The 21,480-nt window shown below is 44.0% G+C and overlaps 2 protein-coding genes across 4 annotated transcripts; one reads left to right on the forward strand and one right to left on the reverse strand.

Moving 5' to 3' along the window:
- Nucleotides 1-1,993: 1,993 nt before the first annotated feature.
- LOC122625805 (hepatoma-derived growth factor-related protein 2-like) lies at nucleotides 1,994-6,032 on the forward strand. Its single transcript, XM_043805856.1, has 3 exons — nucleotides 1,994-2,335; nucleotides 3,391-4,065; nucleotides 5,916-6,032. Exons 1-3 carry the CDS (start codon nucleotides 1,994-1,996, stop codon nucleotides 6,030-6,032), a joined length of 1,134 nt encoding a protein of 377 aa, XP_043661791.1.
- A 737-nt stretch (nucleotides 6,033-6,769) lies between these two features.
- On the reverse strand, nucleotides 6,770-20,034 carry LOC122625807. 3 transcript variants are annotated; one of them, XM_043805858.1, is made up of 5 exons: nucleotides 19,973-20,034; nucleotides 7,539-7,606; nucleotides 7,155-7,474; nucleotides 6,933-7,087; nucleotides 6,770-6,879 (listed from the first exon to the last, which is right to left on the reverse strand). In XM_043805858.1, the coding sequence occupies exons 2-4, from the start codon at nucleotides 7,594-7,596 to the stop codon at nucleotides 6,965-6,967; spliced, it is 501 nt and encodes a 166-aa protein (XP_043661793.1). In that variant the 5' UTR covers nucleotides 7,597-7,606; nucleotides 19,973-20,034; the 3' UTR covers nucleotides 6,770-6,879; nucleotides 6,933-6,964. The 3 variants fall into 3 exon arrangements, with proteins under 3 accessions (XP_043661793.1, XP_043661795.1, XP_043661794.1); XM_043805860.1 differs by lacking the exon at nucleotides 19,973-20,034 and adding an exon at nucleotides 10,438-10,715; XM_043805859.1 differs by lacking the exon at nucleotides 19,973-20,034 and having other exon boundaries at nucleotides 7,539-7,633.
- Between the last annotated feature and the right edge of the window lie 1,446 nt (nucleotides 20,035-21,480).

Genomic DNA, 21,480 nt, shown 5'->3' on the forward strand with positions numbered 1-21,480 from the left:
GTATTACTCGGAGCCATGAACAGAATGGGGATCCCAAAGTACCTGAGGATAGTCGTTCGCAACTACTGCAGGGACCGGGTCATGTGGTACGATACGGAAGCTAGCGCAAAGGGATACCGAGTCTCGGCAGGTGATCCCCAAGGATCTGTACTAGGACCGATATTGTGGAACATCATGTACAATGGGATCCTGGGCATCAGCAGACCCCAGGGAGTAGAGCTGCACTGTTTTGCGCGACGATGTGGCAATAACAGCAGTCGCCAAAACAATCGCAGACCTACAGGACAAATGTAACGCCACGAATGGAGCTGCTATCATCTGGCTCGAGAAAGCCGGGCTGGCAATCGCGGCGCACAAGACCGAGGCAGTTCTACCAAAGACATTATAATAACAAGATGCGTAACAGCCATACATTGGTTTTGCACTATGCAGCCACTGTTTTGCTGGCGACCAAAATTGCTCTCTTTTCGCTCGGCTAAAATTGAGAGCGTAAAAATCTAAAAATATAATTGTCTTGCTTGGGTGAGTAAAAACATTAAAGGAGATAGTGTGTATGTGTGCGTGCTTCTGCTAGAAGACGATTTTCGGCCGAAATCAATTTTGATCTAAGAAACGAATTTGATTAATGTATTGGTCAATTTCAATTAAAAACTATTATGGTTTAAAAGAAGTTTTTTTAATATTCGTTTGATAAAATCGCCGCTCGAATTAGCTACCGTTTACATATTTATATTTATATTGATAATTATTATGTAATATATGTAATAATCGGTACCCAGTCGAGTCGACTTGAAATGTTTAAATGTTCCACATTAAAACATTTCCATGTTCCCCAACTAAGCTAGTTTTCTAACTATTGCTTTTCAATATATATTGCCTCGCTTTTTATTAGTTTTATAATATTTTTAAAATTTATATATATATATATTTAATTTTTGTTGTCGTCAATTATCACTCATTTTTTCATTTATGAGATAAAATGCTAAGTTTAGCTTGCTTTTTTTGTCTATCAGCAATCACAGTCCAATTGCAATGTTTAAACAGAAAAACTTTTATAAGTTTGTTTAAAAGATCTATTTTATGCATATAACATTAATTATCTACATGAAACCATAATGAGAAATTACTACTTTCATTTGTACACTTAATGCATTGATCTACAATAAATTATTTTATACACATTTGTTTTTTATTATTTTTAAAAATATTTTCAAAAACTTTAATGTGTATTTTACAAATATTAAAAAATATATCAGATGGTGCCTTTAGTTTTCCAAAGTCCGACTCCATCGAGTAGTTTTTCTCATGTATAAAAAGCTTTGATGGAGCTGTTAAATGCTCTGTTTCTTTCAAAATTACCGATCTGCATTTATAGCAATTGGATCCTTTTGCAATATATCCAACAAAATATCTACTCTAATTTATAAAATAAATAAAAATATTGTGAGGAGTCTTAAAGCTCCCCACAAATCCTGGAATCGCTGGAATGCGAAAGGAGTCAAGGGCGGTCAGGTCAAACGGGAACTAATGAACCTTGGTCCCCGGCAAAGCGGGGACACCGTGAAATAACGGAACCGTGCTGGACCTTGGACTCGAGTCAGCCAACGGCACAAAGGTCGAACGGTAACGGTGCGGACTTTGGACAAGCACAAAGAGGACGCACCGTGAACTAACGGGACATGCTTTGGACCTTGTACCCGAGCGAGCCGTGTGCTAAAAGGGGAAATCAGCTCGGGACAGTCAATAAGAAAGTGCGCGGAGAGCCATACAGCAACACAGTCGATCGGAAAAGGACCCGGAGTACACGGACAGTCAGCGAGAAAGTACGACACACGGGCAGACAGTCAACGAGAAGTGCGTGGAGAGCTACACAGGAGAATCCCGTTACCGGTACAGGCTCCGCGGAATAACGGCAGAAAGGAGCAGATGGAAAACCGAGGTTTCGTCGCGGCAGAAAAAGCGAAAGTCGGTCTTTCATAATCAAGTCGGCAGAATGGCAGCACGCGTATCGAAGAATAACCGGGAGGTGTTGGAGACCGGCACTGGAGAACAGCCCGGAGCGATATGGAGTGGGGATGCTGATTCCTATCTCCAGCTTCTGGCGTCACCCCTGCTGTCGCGATCCCCATCCCCGGTTCAGGAGGATCCGGAGGAGGTGCCCGACATGGATCTGTCGGAGGATGAGGCGGTGGCCGAGGGGCCAATCACATATTTGTCCCTCTCATCGGAGAGTGAGGAGGACATCGGGGGTGAGACCGTCACCCCGGAGGTTTCCTCGGACGAGGACGAAGAAGGACAGATCGCGAGGGCCAGGATGGCATACCGCAGCGGTAAGGTAATTTTAGTACCTTTCGATTAAGTGGTCATACAATGACCACTTAAATAGTAGATTTTATAGTCGAAAATTAAAGTTTTCTCAATTTTTATCCAATTTTGACAAATACTTTTCATTTGTTTTCTCTGAAAATGCGAATATGGTACATATTTAATGTTTGAAAAGCAATAAAATAAATAAACATTTTTTATTTATTTTTTTTTTTTTGCCATTTTATCACCAATTTTTTATTCAAAATAATCATTCAATATTACTTCATTTAATATTTTTGAAGGATAGTTAATCAATATACATTCATTTAAAATCATTACAAAGTCAGGGATTGAAAAGCAAGCCGCCAATACAGGAAAAAATGTATGCCCGCCATACAATTTCGTACTGCGCTTGTAGCAGAATTTGCACTAAGCCGCGCGTTTTTTACGTATCTTTTGCCTGGGAAATTCGGGGTGGGACGTGGGGGGACCCTATCTCGTTTGATTATGATAAAGAATATATTCAAGAACAACACCTCATACGCCAAACCCAGAATCCGGTAGAATCCCATCTTTTGTTTTCCATCACAGTTGAAAAATAGGTAAAAATTAGTACTTCGGTAAAACAGGTATGCCTGCACGTGCAAAGAATATTATACATTTATTCCACCTTGGATTTACCGAGATTTGATGACCCTTTCCATAGAGGCCATAACCAAGCCTGTCGGTTACATATTTTACCTAAAAATCTACCGCAAAGTCCGAATTTTCTACAAAAAATACCTGCTTTTTTTGCAACCCAAAAAGGGCACGTGTAACTTCTAAAATACTGAACCGATTTGAATTATTTTTTGTATTCAACCCTTTTGAACTATTACCTGTCGAATGCGATATCCGCAACGATCCGGTGTCATCTACAATTTGCTTAAAATTCAGTATCTGTATGTAATGCGCCACTGTGCGTCGTCGCAGCCGCAGCCACCGTTGCCACTGACGCCATCGCAGCCACCGACGCCGCAGCAACAGGAGTAGCCGCAGCCACCGACGCCGGTGCCACAACAACGAGAGTTGCCGCATCCACAGACGTCGGTGCCGCAGCCGCAGCCACAGCCGCCGCCACTGCCGCCGCCGGCGCAGCCGCATCCACCTCCACGCACGCCGCCGCCACCGCGCACACCGACACCGCCACCCCAGGATAAGGAGGGGCCCCGGTGCGAGCGGCAACAGTCCTGGGACGTGGATCAGGCGCACGTCGCGCAGACGCTGCGCACGATCGGCATGGGCGGCCGCCGGTGGCACCAGCAGACGGTGACGTGGACGTGGCCCGCACCAGCGGAGGACACGCCGGAGGCCCGCGTGTGGGAAGAAGTGGGCGCGGTCTGTTGGAGGCCGGTCGAGCAACGAGCGCGCGACCAGCGAGTACTCGTCCGGACGGAGGACGAAAGCCCGGCGGAGAACCCGGAGAAGGGTCCGTGGGTGTGGCCCGCACCGCCACCACCAAAACTTGCGCGGCAAGAGTCGTGCCCCAAGGCTAGACAGCCGCCGCAGCGACCCTGCCTCCGCAGGCAGGAGTCATTGAATGAGAAGTCGTGGAGAGAGATAGAACGCGCGGAGTGGTCACCAAAGGTGGTCGAGGAGGCCGAGACCCAGGCGGGCAGACGGCATAAGGACCGCTGGGCCAAGCAGTTCATGCTGGACGGCCAGCGGTTTCGACTAAAGGCGGCGGCGAAATTAGGGTATATGTGCCCCAATAAAAGAGTAAAAAAAAACAGAGAGAATCGAAGAGTTGATTGGGACATGGGAGGACAAGGACACAACACAGCTCACATTAAAAAAAAAGGGTGCGAAGTCATCCGCAGCACCAAACGAACGCTGGGCCAGGCACGCGGGCCAGCAAACGGACGCGGGGCCAGGCACGCGGGCCGGCAAGTCGATGCGAGGCTTCCGCATTCGCGGAAACGAGGAGGAAGCTGGCCTGCAGGGCGCTTGGGGCCAGGGGCAGCAGCCCGGAGCATGCAGGGGCATTCATCGTCGGATCCCCGCAGAAGGGCCTCCAGGGCGCTTGGGTCCAGGGCCAGCAACCCCGGAGCAACACAGTTCGATATGCTGAAAGACAGGGTCAAATAGGCTGATACGTAAAGGCTGCGATCAGGAAGGCGCAAGGATGTTCAAGATGCGAAGTCATGACGCTGAACGACGGGGTCTAATAAGCTGCGACTGCCAGGCTGAGAACGAAGGGCGCAGGGTCGACGAGAGGAGATCGAGGAAGCTGCCTAGGCGAGGAGGAACCAAAGCGGAGGACCGCCGGAAGCAATATCCTTTTCAAGACCTCCGAAGAAAGGGGGAGATGTGAAGAGTCTTGAAACTCCCCACAAATCCGGGTGCAGAAGATCGGCATAGCAACGGAGAAGGCGGCAGGAATGCGAAAGGGGTCCAGGGCGGTCAGGTCAAACGGCAAATGATGGACCTTGGACCCCGGCAAAGCGGAGACACCGTGAAATAACGGTACCGCGCTGGACCTTGGACTCGAGTCAGCCAAGGGCACAAAGGTCGAACGGTAACGGTGCGGACTTTGGACAAGCACAAAGAGGACGCACTGTGAACTAACGGTTCATGTTTTGGACCTTGTACCCGAGCGAGCCGTGTGCTAAAAGGGAAATAACGGGATTCCCGCAGCCTATATAAGAGACGGCGCAGGCGCAGCTCGGGACAGTCAATAAGAAAGTGCGCGGAGAGCCATACAGCCACACAGTCGATCGGGAAAAGTACGTTGAGTACACGGACAGTCAGCGAGAAAGTACGCCGCACGGGCAGACAGTCAACGAGAAGTGCGTGGAGAGCTACACAGTGAAGCGAACAAGCGAAAGTGCAAGTACGTCGAAGCGAGCATCCAAAGAGGATCTCCGCAAGCAAGGACCAGCGGAGGACAAGCGAACACCAGGACCTAGCGTGGTCAGAAAGGGACGGTGGAGTCAGTGGTCGCAAAGGTGGTTCGGGGAGGAGCGCTAGCTTATCTCTCGGACGATACACCCTGCCCCATAACATCCTAAGCCCCGGTCGAGCCCGCAGGTGATCCTTCGGCAAGGGCGACGAGTGCCTGGCATACGCAGGATGGGACGGTGGAGTCAGTGGTCGGCAAAGGTGGTTCCTAAGCCCAAGGCGAGCCGGTACGGATCCGCCATCGAAAGCGACGCAGGACGACGAAGGAAGGACGGAAAAGGAGCAACGACGCCCATCCGACGGCGAGGGTCGCAGGATTCTCTTCAGCGAGTGTCACTGAATAAAGGTGGTTTTAATCTAAATCTCTGTCTTCTTCTTGGTCGGGCAATCACACAAATCATAAATTTGGTGGGACGAACCAACAAACTCTCTGAGCTAGCCGTTGCAATTCGTAGCGAGCAGGAACTAAGAAAACAGTTCGTTACAATATGGAATCTGTTTATTGCAAAATGGATTTCTTGAAGCACGAAGTGCGGACATAAGCACCGAAGAATCATTGTCTTCTTATATTTTTCACACGTCGCACGCTGAATACTCTAATGACAATTATTCTAATATAAAGTCATATTTGAAAATTTTTATGCACTGGGTGCATACTGGGACTAAAGTACCTGGGTGTTATGCTAGACCTCAGGCTATTGTTTAAGAACCATGCGGGATACGCGGGCAAGAAGGCTGCAGTCACAGCTACTTCTTTGGCTAGACTCATGCCGCAACCCGGCTAGAGGCCCACGGGCGGCTGATGCGAGAGTGGCAGAGCAGGTGGCAAACGTCTTAACGGGGGAGGTGGTCATACCAGCTTATCCCTGAGCTGGCGGTATGGTCAGAGTGTCAACACAACACGGACTACCACCTAACCCAGTTCCTCACGGACCACGGTTGTTTTCGGGCCTATCTACTCTGGTTCCGGCACGTAGAGTCAGCCCAATGCCTGTACTGCACCGATGGTGAGGAAACATCAGAGCATTTGCTAATGCACAGCTCCAGGTTTGCAGCGGAGAGAGAGCAGCTAAAGGACTTAACAAGCAGTCCGTTCAGCCCTAGTGGCTTGTTCGCAGCCATGCTGGCGAACAGTGAGGCATGGGATCAGGGACACAAAGTAATAATTAATATGATAAAGCGAGTCCGAGCCGACGAGGTGACCAACAGAACTGGTGCCTAAAAATCAAAATACATTTCCTGTGTGGTGGCGGAAGCATAATACTACCTCAGCGTACCTGGCTTGTCGTAAAAGGCGACTAAAGGGTGGAAGGAGGAGCCCAACTACCAAGGAATTCCTGGGGAATAACAAAAAATAAGCACTGGTTTTCTTGAGGAATTCCCCAGGAATTCCTGGGGAAAATGATCGGGAATTCCTTTAGTATTCCAAGGTATTTCCTCGGGAAAATACCTGTAAATGCAGAAAAATCTCCCACAAAAGTAAAAAATGTATTTTAACGGTAAATTAAACGTTTATTTTTTCTTTTATTCTCCCATTTTTTTCCTTTTTTGTTAGCGTTATTTTTTACACAGTGCGTGGGCCAAGGCCTTCTCTGCTGGCTGTTGGCTGTTGTTCTAATGTGCTTATGCTTTCTGTAATGAAAAGTATTTTAATAATATAAATGCAAAATTACAAATATACATACTAATGATAACGGCAAAAAATTTGGGGAATGATTTAAGTGATTTTTTTCCCGTTGAGGCCGTCAATATTGTAGGTGCACAAGAACGGATCTGACACAACGCCATTGATTGCCTTCTGCAAATTGTTACGCTTCAATATATGTGATATTGATTCCATCTGAAAGAAAAAAATTAAAACACAGAATGAATTTCACGACCACTTAGACTATAAATACTTTACTTACGTATCGTTCTTTGGACCCTGAGCTTATGTTTAGCTCTAAAGCCACCAGGTCTTCTTCCGATGTGACTGGAAACGCCACTTCCACAGCCACATCCTTCGCCTTCCCCTTCACGAACAGCTCCAAAAAGGCCGTCATCCTCGCAACCTGGTTTGTGGTCTCCGCCAGCTGCTTCGTGTTTGCCTCCAACACAGTTTCCAAAGCCCGAACTCTTTGGCTTATCTCGGCCGTCACAGTTTCTAAAGACCGAATTTTTTGGCTAATCTGGGCCAATTGGTCGTTAATGGTCGGGGGTTGCCGGGTTTCCAACACAAGATCATCCTCTATTAAATAAAAATAGTACTGATATAAAAATGAATGCAATTTGATTTTATATGGTTCACTTACCCTCAAGGGAGAAAACAAATTGGGTTAGATTTGCGCTGGTTGTCGGCTCTTCAGACATCTTAAAAAAACTATAAAAAATGATATTGTATTTTATCGGTTTTTCTTGTTATACTTAAATTAAATACTTTTTTTTCAGTCATCAAACTGCGGCAGGTGAATCTTCTAAAGATACCTAAAACGCCGTCGTTTAAGGTATGCCCGATTCATATTGAAAAATACGCCTACGGACTAAACACCTCCAAAATAAAACAAGAGAGAACGCTATAGTCGAGTTCCCCGACTATCTGATACCCGTTACTCAGCTATTCGAAGTGCGGAGGAGAGTCTTCAGCATATACAGTTTTTGGCGGTTTTGTGGGCGTTAGAGTGGGCGTGGCAAAAAGTTTTTTGGCAAATCGATAGAAATTTACAAGACTAATACAAAAATGAAAAAATATCAAAACATTTTTCAAAAGTGTGGACGTGGCAGTTTTAGGCGGTTTGTGGGCGTTAGAGTGGGCGTGGCAACATGAATCGACAAACTTGCGCTGCGTCTATGTCCCTGGAGTCTGTATGCTTAATCTCAACTTTCTAGCTTTTGTAGTTCCTGAGATCTCGACGTTCATACGGACAGACGGACGGACAGACGGACATGGCCAGATCGACTCGGCTACTGATCCTGATCAAGAATATATATACTTTATATGGTCGGAAACACTTCCTTCTGCCTGTTACACACTTTTCAACGAATCTAGTATACCCTTTTACTTTACGAGTAACGGGTATAATTAACAAAGGGAGAATGTAAACCCTACGAAAAATGTATATATGGAACTAGCACTATTTCGCTCTTATATCGCTACCGCTTATTAGTAACCTTAAATCTTTCTAAATCGAGTGCCATATTCCCACATGCTAAGCGAATACCTAGAGCTAAAGAGGATACAGGCGCATTATAAAAAGCTACGAATATCTAAAGTTCTCCTACCTTCTGCATTCTGTTCAAAAGAATCTACTTCAATCGGGATGTGTTCTAGTACATAACAATAACTATATGGCCTTTTATTCCTAAGCGTACATCCCTTCAACTTCAAAACACTACCTTCTAACTTCACTGAATCATTATCTACTCTAATTCTACCATCTTCAACAATCTTCCTATAAATTTGTTGTAAGATTTGAGTCGGCTTTCGGACAAATCTCTTAAGAGTTTTTAAATAGTTCTCGAAATCGTATGAAGAGCCAGAAACCGGATCTCCGATTTGCTTAATCGTCTCTTTTACACGAAGTAAACCGTGAACATTGTATGAATCTAGGGTTGTTGATATCAAAATATCAATATATCGATATTTTTTCCTGAATAAGATATATTTATATAGTGATATTTTTTTGAACAAATATCGATATTGTGATATTTTTTTTTTATATTTGTTTGATATTTTTCCTTCGTTCACTCTGATTTCCAAAGCGATACCGAGTAAAAGCCGAATGACAGACACACATATAACACAACGAGCCTTCCTAAAATCACTTAATTCTAAGTACTGGTAGCATTATAATATGACATTTATATAAACACAACGTATTATTATCTGCATTATAAATAGAATATCCATGAATTTAAATAAGAACAAGAGAGAACGCTGCGAAGGTGAGTCTTCAACACTGACAGTTTTTGGGGGTTTGTGAGCGTTAAAGTGGGCGTTGCAAAAAGGTTTTTGGCAAGTCGATAGAAATTTACAAGACTAATACAAAAATGAAAAAATATCAAAATATTTTTCAAAAGTGTGGGAGTAGGAGTTTTGTGCGGTTTTTGGGCGTTAGAGTGGGCGTAAACTTGCGCTGCGTCTATGACTCTGGAGTCTGTATGCTTAATCTCAACTTTCTAGCTTTTGTAGTTCCTGAGATCTTCATACAGACATGACCATATCGACTCGGCTATTGATCCTGATTAAGAATATATATACTTTATATGGTCGGAAACACTTCCTTCTGCCTGTTACATACTTTTCAACGAATCTAGTATACCCTTTTACTCAACGAGTAAGGGGTATAAAAATAAAGTTAAAAAGACACTTTTATTTTATTTATTGTGGGAAAAAAAATTTTATTAAAAAAAAAAACAAAAATATCAAATATGTCGATATTTTTTGTGATATTTTAAATATTATCATTATTTTTTGATAAAAAAAATATCATCGATACGATATTTTTTAATATCACAACATCCCTATATGAAACACTACTTTCCCCATAAATAATTGGAAAATTGTTCACAAATAAATCCAACATTTGCTGGGCATTATTTATGTTTGACTCTCGTTGCAAGTTAGAGGAAAGCAGCCTGTAAGCACAGTGCAGCAAACGGAATAAGTATTACTGGTCATCATTAATTTATTATTTCGTTGTTGAGTACCTAAATGATTCTGAATTCTACCTGTATTTAGTTTTTGTGTGAGCTCATTTGCTAACCTCGGAATTATTTCGAAGGGTCTTGAATTAGTTTTTGGATTTGATTCATTTGTATTATGCAAAGCATTGTTCACGAAATTTTGATAGTTTCCCTTATTCTTAGAGGTTTGGGGTTGGATTGTATTATGGTTGGAATTATTTTGGGGTTTTGTTCGGCCATTGAAAGTTATTTCGTATACACCTTCTTGTTGTGCTATTTTTTTGAGTTTAGATACTGTCGTAATGTCATGTCTAGCAAGAGTTATAAGTAACCTATCGGGAAATTTTCTCATGATTACATCTTTGATTGTATTATTTAATGCATTTGTTTATATTACGGAATTATTGATGTTATTTTCTAACATAAGCTTATTCGATATTGTGAATGATTTAATGTCTAACTCTTCGACGAACATACGGATACTTCTGCTGAAGGGTGTGTTGTAAAGACGACGGAGTAGTTCCTCACATGGTGTTTGGATTTTATATTCGCTGATGAGCGCGTTCATTGGGTTGGCCAGGTTGTTGCTGCGCATAACTGGGATACTCGTTGGGCATCTTCTACAAGTTGCATCTCATTTGCGCTGAAGAATACATGTCTTTGTCTGGTGTCGATTGATAGGTAAAGTTGAAGTATGAACTCGAATCTTCAGATAAAGGCACTGAGCTCTGGGGTGTTACCACTGAATGTTGGTATTTGCCTAATTTGACTTAAGGCTTGATTCAGATGCGGTTCCGATAACAGTTGGACTTGCTCGGTCTCCATGGTTTATTTTTTTTTTTTGTAGCAGAGTTTTTTGGTTTTTAGTTTTTTGTTTTTACACTTTTATTGACAGTATGCAGTAGGTTTGACTATTGTGTGTCAACCACCGATTATACGTAATTCTTTTGAGTTTTTGGGTTTTTTGTTTTTAAACTTTTATTGACAGAATCCAGTAGGTTTGACTATTGTGTGTCAACCACTGATTTTACGTAATTCTTTTGAGTGTTTGGGATTTTTGTTTTTACACTTTTATTGACAGTATCCAGTAGGTTTGACTATTGTGTGTCAACCACCGATTTTACGTAGTTATTTTGCGGAAAAAAATGAGTTAATTGTATTACGATTTTATGTTTACTTTAGCGCCGATTCGCGTGGTTCAATCTTAAAAGATACACTCGGTCGTATAAGGATCTTTTGTCACTTTCAATTTTCCCTTTTTATCCTACCGACTGCGCCATTTACGAATTCAGACCGAGAGTTTAATAAAAAAAGAAACACAGTTGGTTTTTTATGTATTATTTAACTGTTTTTTTTAATTCCAATAAAGGAAGAACTAGAGCCTTTAGATTATCATTGGTTGGATAATGGACTTCGAAGTTGAGTTGGGCTTAGCAGGGATATCGCAATGTTTGCGTTCATATAGGCAGATTGGGATAGCTTAAGAGCGAAGTTTAAGAGAATAAAGTTATAAACGTCTATTCTCCCGTGAAGAAAGGAACTCCCGAAAAATAAGAGTAATTGGAAAATCCTAGGACGATTGCGTGGGCGGAAGTTTTTGTTATTTCAGATGGCTCGCCAAGTGATCGAATGTTTAGGAGACGTTGGCTCGCCACAGAGTCTAGACTTTGGAACATGATACTGTGCGTAAATAACAGCTTAGCTTAATAGAAGGGCTCTCGATCTTTGATTACATTTTGTACTTACACATTAATGTGTTTGTGTGATTTTACATAGACATTAATGTTTGTGTGTGAGTGTTTACAAAAGTGTGTGGTTGGGGAGTTGTGGGTGTAGAATGGATATGTTACTATATATATATTTACTAATCGTGTGAAAATAAAATTGGCACGAGAATATATGCATATATAAAAATATAGAGAGCACAAAGAACAGTGTTCCGTCAAACTTACCCCACTTTAAACCGAATCGTTGGATCCTGGGTGTTGCTATATATACTGATGGAATTATACATACATCTACATTCGTGCACCAATAATTTGTAAACCAAACAGTAACGTAATATACACAAGCAAAAAAAGGAATATACACTAAGTAAAGGTCGTCTATCTAGATATATATATATATATATATATATATATATATATGCATGTTTGCATTTATGCATGTTTTTGGCGGCATGCTTCGGTAGCTACCCGATTCTTAGATTACTTGAATTTTGCACTTGTTTATATTGTCTTTGCTGATATCCAAATTAGAAAAAAAGGCACCGGTTCACTTATTCTTTGTTTTTTTGTTTTGCCGGCTTTTATATTATGTTCGGTAGTAGGCAAGTGAGTTTTTATTGACGGATTGTTTTGCTTGATACACTGCTCATATCTGCTGAGCGGACTTCGTTTGCACTATTGGTGTTGCGCAATACTGGATACGATCCTTTCTAGGCTATAGTGATGGTCCCGACGCCGCTTGTAGATCCTAACTAGTCTCAATAGTACCAGCAACACTAACATCACGGCGATGAACTTAAGTGTATATTGTAAACCTAGTATCTCATCTTTGTGGTCGATGACTTCCGCAGTGTTGATCACGTTCGCGATGTTGTCGGATGCCTTGGACTCCCTGCCGCCCATCTTAAGATCATCTTTTTGGCGCAGTCGTTAGGATAGCAGTTTTTCTTCAAGAGTATTCCTAATGCTTGATCCTTCCAGTCTAAGTCTTGGTATCCTGGGGTTTGGTGCAGGATTGGGTCCTCACTCCTCTCGACACTTTTCTTTTGCCCGAAGTTCTTGGCGTTTAAGACCGTCTTCACTTGAGTATGATACCGCCCGAGGATAGACTTTCCGAGAATCGAATCGCGAGGATGGAATCTCGAAAACTGAACTCAAGAGAATGGGCATCCCGAGCATTGAATCTCGAGAATTGACTCTCGAGAACTGACTCTCGAGTATTGACTACTTTATTGGTGAGGTACGGTCTTTTTATACCGGCTTAAAGCTTCTTCTGAACTACTCCGGATATCGGTCTTCTATGCCAAGTGTTCCCACCTAGAAGTCATATTTCTAGATTTCATACCTTCTCGGTGAACTGTGCCCGTAACTGGAGTAGAGTTTCTCTGTGACTTATTGCTGAACTGGTTATCGAAAACTCGTTTATTGTCAACTTTCATTTTCTTTGTCGCGTTGCGTCTGATTTACCGAGATGGTAGTACCCTGTGAGGAGTTAAAACTCCGCAGAAATGGAAATGAAAATTGCATGAGGAGGGCCTGCCGTTGCCAGTTTCGCAACAAGTCAACGCTTAGTAACGGCAGTGCGAAGCCGAGGAGTTGTAGAGAAAGAGTTTCGAGAAGCTGAACCGGTAGAAAGAGAGTTTGGAGAACAGACGGTTTGAAGGAGAGAACATGGAGAGCGAGAGATAACGAACTGGAGCAGGACGGCAAGACAACAGTAGGCGTCGACGGGCCAAGGTAAGGAGAATAACGGTAACAGCTGGACGTTGGACCAGACCAAGCTGGACTTTGGACCGGGCCAACGGTAAAACCATGGACTTTGGATCCGGATACTGGAGACAAGAGGGAAAACCCTTTAAAGGACCGCTATAACCGTTATATAAACAGCCCGAAAGGGAAGCAGGAAGCTGAACAGTCAAGGAGAACAAGGATACGGAGCCGTGATAGTCAGCAAAGAACAAGATCGCTACGTCGAGACGTTCGGAACAAGGAAAGTCTCCGAATTGGGACACAGGTAGCTGAGGTTACGACGAAGCACGGTTATTCCGGATTCGAAGAGGCGGCAGGAATAGTGGTGATGACCCGGTCGACTCGGTCGGAGACTACGTACAGGAACCAGGCGATTGCTTGGTGTGTCCGTGCGAACCGAGCAGGTGTGCACTATGGGGAATTTGACCTGTTTTTTTGGCATAAATGTATTTTTTAAAGTGTTTCAAATTTTGAAATTTTTTTTCTTAACATATTAAGAATTGATCAAAGATTTATAATCTGTAACGCAAATGTTAAATTAACAGTCCACTGTTAAAATTAACAGCTGTAAAGTCAGCTGTTGCTAACATAAAGCACGTGCCATCGGAGAGCTTATTTTTTAGTGTTTACTAAAATTAATATTTCTTGAACCACAAGGCCTAAACCCGTCAAATTTGAAATGAATACTCATTCTTGAGGTGTGTACTATGTGTTTCTCCTAATATGTTGCTTATTTTGTGCGTGTAAGCTTAACAATTTGTATATTTAGCAAGTGATGTTCTCGTCCAACTTTCAAAATAAAATTTCAACTTTGAATAGAGTTTTAAAAAATTGTTGAAATTTGTTTAGTAAGTGTGTTAGTCCATGTTGTAGAGTGATTAATTTCCTATTTAGAACATATAGGTTTCATTTGCAAATTTTTGCGACTTTTCGCGAAAATGAAATTTTTAGGTAGCAACCTCTCAATTGGCAATGCGGCCCTCCTAGAGGCCGTGGCGCACGCATTGTTGGGCATATCGACGACAGACTTCTTGAAATTAATCAAGGTTACTTATGGCATGTTTTATACCATTTTTTGCATAAATGAAAAATAAAAATAAATAAATAAATGAAATAAAATGCTTTATAATACCCGGCCTGGACGGAAGGCAAAAATCCTAGAGATAGGTGGGCGGACACGGCACCGGATAATTAAATCACAGTATAAATCTAGGCAAGGATAAAGATCAAAGAAACGAGAACTGCAAAGTGTTATTACTGGTAACCGGGTGATCACGTTTTAATATAAATTTCGCAAAGAGGTTGCGCATATCGCAGTCTGGAAGAACAGGAACATGCGAAAAGCCCTGGCTGAGTACTACGATCCAAAGCTCGGAGCAATCGGGACAGAATTGTAGACAGCATATCCTGACAGACCAGGCCCAGCAAAAAGCTGACGAACCCCGAGGATAAAGACTCCATAGCATGTCTGAGCATGGAGGAGATGCAGCAGGAAGGTCAACGAAGATGCCAAGTCAAGGAAGACCCAGAACCAGCCAGCTGGATTACGCAAAAATAGCCAAACAAGTAAGGGAATGGTCGTTTCGCTTTGACGGATGAGAAAAACCCCTCGAAGTCTTGGAACAGGTGGAGTGGTCCGCAAACACATATGGTTTTGAACTTAACATGATCCCACGAACAACGCCGGAATTGAGGGTCATAAATTCAGCAGCAACAAAGCCGCGGCCGCAACACCCGTCACGTGTAGAAGGTGTGAGGATGCAAGCGATCTAGGCACACAGATCCAGGAACAGTGGGCGCAATTTACCCCGGACCAGTCACCACACAAAGACACAATGAAAAGACACCTGGAGGCACTTCGGGTCAGAACCTAACCCATGTTGCTAATCCGCAAGAAGCATGTCGCAGGTGCGGTGGACATGACCATTGGGAATGGGGCTGCCGAAACCAGAGGCTGCTGTTCTGCTGGATGTGCGGAAGAGTAGGAATCCGAAGTTCGGAAAGCTGCTAGAGAACGGGAAATGGCCAGCGATCCCAGCCGCAGAGAGGCGAGCCGGGGTCGCAAGGTGCCGCCTCTCCAAACTAACTTGCAAGTTAATTGAACAGGAGCAGCAGCGAAGAGGTGGCGGACAAGCTGGCTGTCGGGAAACGATTACAAGGATACAACGGCAGGTTAGGTTGGCAGATGGAAGGTGCGGAGAAATCAACGCAAAGCTCGAGATATAAGTTGAGTTCGGCGACAGACGACTCTACATGAGCCTACTTATAGTTCCAGGAATAGTGGATGCGTTGGTGCTGGGGTGGAATTTCCTCAGCCAAGTCGGGGCCGAGATCAAGTGCGTCGGTCATGAAATCCGGATACCAGCCAGAGGCAGACACAATGGGTGGCTCGAGGTGAAGTTGTCGGTCGCAGTAGTCCAAAGGGACGGCGAAGGGGAGGACATGGATACATTCCTGGAAACAGAATTCGCGGAATTACGCTCTATGACCGGAACATCAAGTATAGCCAAGCTATCGATAACCATGAAGGTCTGTTCCGATGGAGAGTGATGCCGTTTGGGTTACACTCCGCGTCGGCCACATTTAAACGGGCCATGGATCATGTGATTGGACCGGAAATGTCGCCACATGCCTTTGCGTATCAAGATGACATCATCGTGATTGGCCGCACCCTAGAGGAACACAAAAGAAACCTCACCGAAGTGTTCCGCCGCTTGAAGAACGGGAACCTAAGAATAAGCCCACAGAAATGCCAATTCTTCAAGCAACTACTGTACCTAGGTCATCGCGTCACAAGCCAAGGGTAGGTACGGACCCAGAGTAGGTAGCAGCTATAGCTCAGTTAGAACCACCATCATCAGTAAGCGAGCTAAGATAATACCTTGGAGTCGCATCTTGCTACCGACGCTTCGTGCCTGACTTCGCACGCATTGGGAGGCCACTTATCGACTTCCTCCGCAAGGACACCAAGTGGGGAAGGTCACAGGACCACCAGCAAGCCATCGAGGAGGTGAATTAGTCATCGACCCAGTCCTGGCGTGCCCCCGACTTCAAAAATATGTTCATCCTGCAAACGGACGCCAGCGACTACGGGATTGGCGCGATCCTCACACAGGATACAGAAAATGGCGAAAAGGTTATTTCATACTTAAGCCGGACCTTAAACGGAGCTGAGAAGAACTACAACAGCAGCCACTGCCAGAATCGGTGTCAACAGAACCAGAGTTGCTGCGAAGAACCCAGAAGACAGAGGCCAAAACAGGGTGCAGCTGGGTCACGGAAATGTTAGCGAAAATATAGGAGCATCCTCAAAAGTTCCCAGAACACGCCTTTACAGGCAGATTCCGCATAGGGCAGGGAACGAAGATGTGGTGACCTGAAAGCTGTGCGTTCCGCGGCAACTGATGGAAACCGTCCTGCGAGAAAACCACGACTCCCGGCAGCCGGCCATGTGCGCAGTCGTAAGACAATTGCGCGGATGGCAACCCGTTACTACTGGCCAGGAATACAGAGAAACGCAAGGGCAAACGTCAAAAAACCCGAGAATTTTTACACAAACCGCACAAAACATGGAAGAACTCGGAAAATATATATTTTTGTTCGCAGCATAACATAACAGGGGAAAATTTCATGTTGATGCGATCAAAGAAAAGAAGAAGAAAAAGTCAGTACGCACAAGAGAAAAAAACGAAGGGGGCAGGCACTCACGTGTGGGTTGAAGAAATGGAAGTTGGAGCAGAAGAGAGAGCATCCATCCGCAATACTGGTCGTCCATCAGGGGAAAGAGAGAGCCATGCTGTCAAGCAGTGGCTTGCCTTGTCAGCAGTTGCTTCGTCACCACGTGCATGTTGAAAGGGGCTCCTCGATCAAAAGGCGATCAATCGATGGGCAAAAATATCGGAGCTATCTGAAAATGACGGGTCACACTGCAAAAATACTATGGTCATCGAATGGCAATGCCGCACCAACAGGAGTTATCAGGAGCTATCATCAACAATAGATCGACAGGAGGTAGTGTGACCAGATGGCGAAGGAGAATAACGGTATCAGCTGGACTTTGGACCAGACCAAGCTGGACTTTGGACCGGGCCAACGGTAAAACCATGGACTTTGGATCCGGTGACTGGAGACATATCCCTCTTGTCCGTTAAAGGAGGCTTATATAAACAGGCCGAACGCTAGAAGCTAGACAGTCAAGGAGAACGAGGATACGAGTAAACAACGTAAAGCAACGAACAGGGACTGCGGCGTAAACCGGACGATTGCGCGGAGCGTCAGTAGGAACTGAACAGGCGTCTGGCGGGACCAACCGGGACAGGAGGTGGCGGCTAGCGAGGCTTACGTCTTGAGAGCCCAGCACTTGTTCACCCTAGTCTGGGAATGGTGACGCTTTCCTAATTCCACAGCCTTTTTCATCGCCACCAACCACGTGTGGCCGTGGCAGTACCAGGCGAGGGTCTAGTTACACGACGCGAGAGCGGACACGGCACCGGATAATTAAATCACAGTATAAATGTAGGCAAGAATGAAGATGAAACGAGAACTGCAAAGTGTTGTTATTGGTAACCGGGTGATCACGTTTTAATATAAATTTGGTGGGACGAATACACGAAATCTTCTGAGCTAGCCGCACGTATCTCTTAGAGAGCAGGCCATCAAAATATGTTTGTTACAACCCCTTCCCCTGCTTTAGGTTCTGGTTGTGAATCGTCATAGTCTTATGATCTTACAAAAAGGGTGTACCTAACAAGGTAATTAGAAAATGGTAAGCACGAATAAATATCTTTGAAAAAATTATGAATGAGATCTACCTAGAAGATTTTCAGAAATAGCTTCATTCGGGTTATTTAAAAGGAAGAGTCAATGCCAAGCTTTAAAAGTTTGACCGCAAAGCGAGATGACAAACCTTGTCAAAGGCTTTAGCGAAATCTGTTTATACAGAATGAACCTGAGAATGGGCTTCCAAGGCTTGCATGCAGTGTTCAGAGAATATGGCTAGGTTGGTAGTGGTTGAGCGCCCAGGCATAAACCCATGTTGATTGGGATCGATATAAGCACGAATTAGGAACGCTAATTTTTTACAAACTATCCTTTCTGTCTGTAGTTGGAGACAACTGTTTTTATAAATAATAGTACTCATTAATAATAATGTCGAAAAGACATCCTATGAGGAAGAAGGTGACTCGAAATACAGTTTTTAATAAAGAAGGAGGAAATTTCATGAATGTCGGATTTAGGTGAATCATAAAGGTATCGAACGACCCAATATTGACGATTTTCGGAATCTTGCCTAAAATATCTTGGTCATTTCAGACAACAGATGACTCAAAGTGAGTAAAGAAAAAGGACACAAATAGGTAAGATATGCCATTTTAGTTAGTTAGCTGAAATTTCCTATTTCTCACAAACCATCAGAAATATACCAATTATATATAAGAATCTATTCGGTAACTCAAATTCAAATGTATAAAAGAACGCCCATCCCACTAAATTAATATTTAATATGCATCCCTAATTGGTCGACATCGTCGACCAGCAGCTAAACAACAGCGGTTGATTAACAACCAACATTCTTAAACTCCCTCTCGAATAACATTCGGTGACCACGAGACCAGTCGACCGTGCCTGGGAACATTTTGCCGTGAGCCACCGAAGGCGGGTGCAATTGAAAAACCGATCACGGTGAAAGGGGAAACCACGTGGAAATTGACGTGGAATCACATCGCAAGAAATACGAGCTCGAAGCCATCCTCCTTGAACTTAGTCTAGACACAAACGGTACAGTCGAGGAACAACGTGCCCGACTTTACGCGTTCGTACGACAATCTGGGCTTTCCGATTCCACCCAAACGCGTCTCAGTGAAATGGAAGCCAAGTATGGTAACTCTCCGTCGGGAGAAACCAAACCGGCGTTGCCGCCGGACCCCGACGCCGCGACTAGTGCACCGAGCACCAATACTCCCCTGGTCGACGCGAACGCAGGTTCCGTAGTGGTTGATAAAATGATAAGATGGGGCCTGTCTTTCGATGGCACCTCAGACCCACTCACCTTCGTGGAACACGTACAAGAGCGGGCAGACACATGTTGCGTACACCCTTTTTTTCAAAACCAGAATCTAAAAGCAGGGGAAGGGGTACCATTATCGCGTTGACTCAGTTGGATTGCGACAAAGAAAATGCATGTCGACAATAAACGAGTCTCCGATGACCCGGTCAGCGGCCGCAATAGATTGCAGAAAGAAAGGAAAATCAACTCCAGTTCCGGGCACACTTCACCGAAGGGGTATTGACTCCCAAAATTGGGGAAAGTTAGAAATATGATTCCTAGGTGGGAACACTTGGCATAGAAAACCAATAGATCAGAAAAAGCTCTATGCCGGTATAAAAAGACCGTGGCCCACAGATAAAAGAGTTAGTCAGTACCCGGGAAACACCCGTAGTCCATACCCGGGTAATCATCCGTACGTCAAATACCCGGGCAATTATCCGTCAGTCTATAGCCGGAAAGACTCAAGGATAACTTCAGTCGAGGAAAAAAAATGTCAAGAAGCAATGACGCTATCAACCTTTAAAATAACAGGACCTACCTTGGAAGAATCCAGGACTAACAAGGAAAGACCATAGTTCCACAAAACTCTCAGGATGGGCGGCAAGGAGTCTAGTCGCTGCTTTACTGATCTTCCTGGCTCTATTAAGGCTGGTGAAAATGTACAAGAGATCCGTACAGCGGAGGAGGGACCATCACCATACCCTGGACAGAATTGCATCCGGATTCCCACAAAGTGCTTCATTGAAAATACTAACGGCAAAACAATTAAATAAAAGAACATGTGAACCGGTGCATTGCCGTTAATGTGAATATCAGCGAAAAAAAGCAACAGCGTAGACTTTCCTAACAAGTGCTTATTCCAAGTAATCTAAGAGCCGAATAGCAGCCAAAGCGTGCCACAAAAGAAAATAAAACCATATATATGCATACTTCACGTAGTGTATTTTTTTTATCTTTGTGTATATCTTAATATTGTTCGTATATATAGCAACACCCAGGATCCAACGCGTCGAGATCTCATCGCTTCGGATTAAAGTGGGGTAAGTTTGACGGAACCCTGTTCCCGAGTTTACTCTATATTCATATATATACATATATTCTCGTGCTCATTTTATTTTTACACCATTATTAAATATAAGTATATGTTTATAACAATGGTAACCGAAGGGTGTCAGGTTTAAAGAAAAATATTTTATTGTTAGCCTCTTCCAGGCAATGTATTTCATTAATAGAAGTTAAATATTTTTGTGTTCGATATTGTCTTAAATAAAAATTACTTTTCAGCGGCGAGTATCCGCCTTGTTTTTGTTATGCAAAAACAAGAGCCCTCAGAGCGACGTTTGTAGTCGTGAATAGCCAACAATTTTTGTACATTCGATACTTCTCGCTAAAAACAATTATAAGCAACTTAGCATAATTTTTATATGCTAGCCTTTTTGTATTACATGGCACTAGCCGACAATCTATCACTCAATAAAATTATGCTATTATTGTAACTACAACAAAATGAGTAGGTAAACATTTCCAGAAGGGGTGCTGACGCGAGAAATGGAGTAGGTCAAAAACGATGACAAAACGTTTGATGGACAACCTTGACAAAAGGGGATCGTATTGCGCGGCCCGCGACGTTCCATCAGGCATGCGGACGCATGAAGGGGAGGGAACGTGGCCGAAACATTGCCTGATCGTTTCACGATCAAGCTACAGCTTGTGGGCAGTGAGGACTGCTGACTGACGAACGGTACGAACTTTTTCAGGCACTAATATATTTATTCTCGTTATGTTGGAGAGGTGAGGGGCTTACCAAGATCCCACGACCCAAAATCGACGAGCTTACGCTGGCATCATGGTGCCTGAACATCGGATGCCCCTCCCTTGGCCTGAGTCCTCACCCAGGACACAGGCACGAATACACCGACGTAACACACATACCGGATTGACCGGAAGAACTTGTCGCACGCTTTCGGGGTTTTACTGACCGGCCGAGCCGGGAACTGGTTCCGCACCAGCGGATTTCAAGGAAAATCCTGGACCGAAGTCCGCCGG

Source organism: Drosophila teissieri, unplaced genomic scaffold, assembly GCF_016746235.2.
Source record: "Drosophila teissieri strain GT53w unplaced genomic scaffold, Prin_Dtei_1.1 Segkk7_quiver_pilon_scaf, whole genome shotgun sequence".
NCBI lineage: Eukaryota > Metazoa > Arthropoda > Insecta > Diptera > Drosophilidae > Drosophila > Drosophila teissieri.

What these genes read in the sequence shown, in the direction of transcription:
- LOC122625805 (XM_043805856.1), top strand. Translation starts at nt 1,994, where the DNA reads ATGGCAGCACGCGTATCGAAGAATAACCGGGAGGTGTTGGAGACCGGC. An exon ending in TGGCATACCGCAGCGGTAAG is followed by an intron (nt 2,336 to 3,390) that starts GTAATTTTAGTA and finishes CCGCATCCACAG; the next exon opens with ACGTCGGTGCCGCAGCCGCA. An exon ending in ATATGTGCCCCAATAAAAGA is followed by an intron (nt 4,066 to 5,915) that starts GTAAAAAAAAAC and finishes CTGGGACTAAAG; the next exon opens with TACCTGGGTGTTATGCTAGA.
- LOC122625807 (XM_043805858.1), bottom strand. Translation starts at nt 7,596, where the DNA reads ATGTCTGAAGAGCCGACAACCAGCGCAAATCTAACCCAATTTGTTTTC. An exon ending in ATTTGTTTTCTCCCTTGAGG is followed by an intron (nt 7,475 to 7,538) that starts GTAAGTGAACCA and finishes TTTATTTAATAG; the next exon opens with AGGATGATCTTGTGTTGGAA. An exon ending in CAGGGTCCAAAGAACGATAC is followed by an intron (nt 7,088 to 7,154) that starts GTAAGTAAAGTA and finishes TTTTTCTTTCAG; the next exon opens with ATGGAATCAATATCACATAT.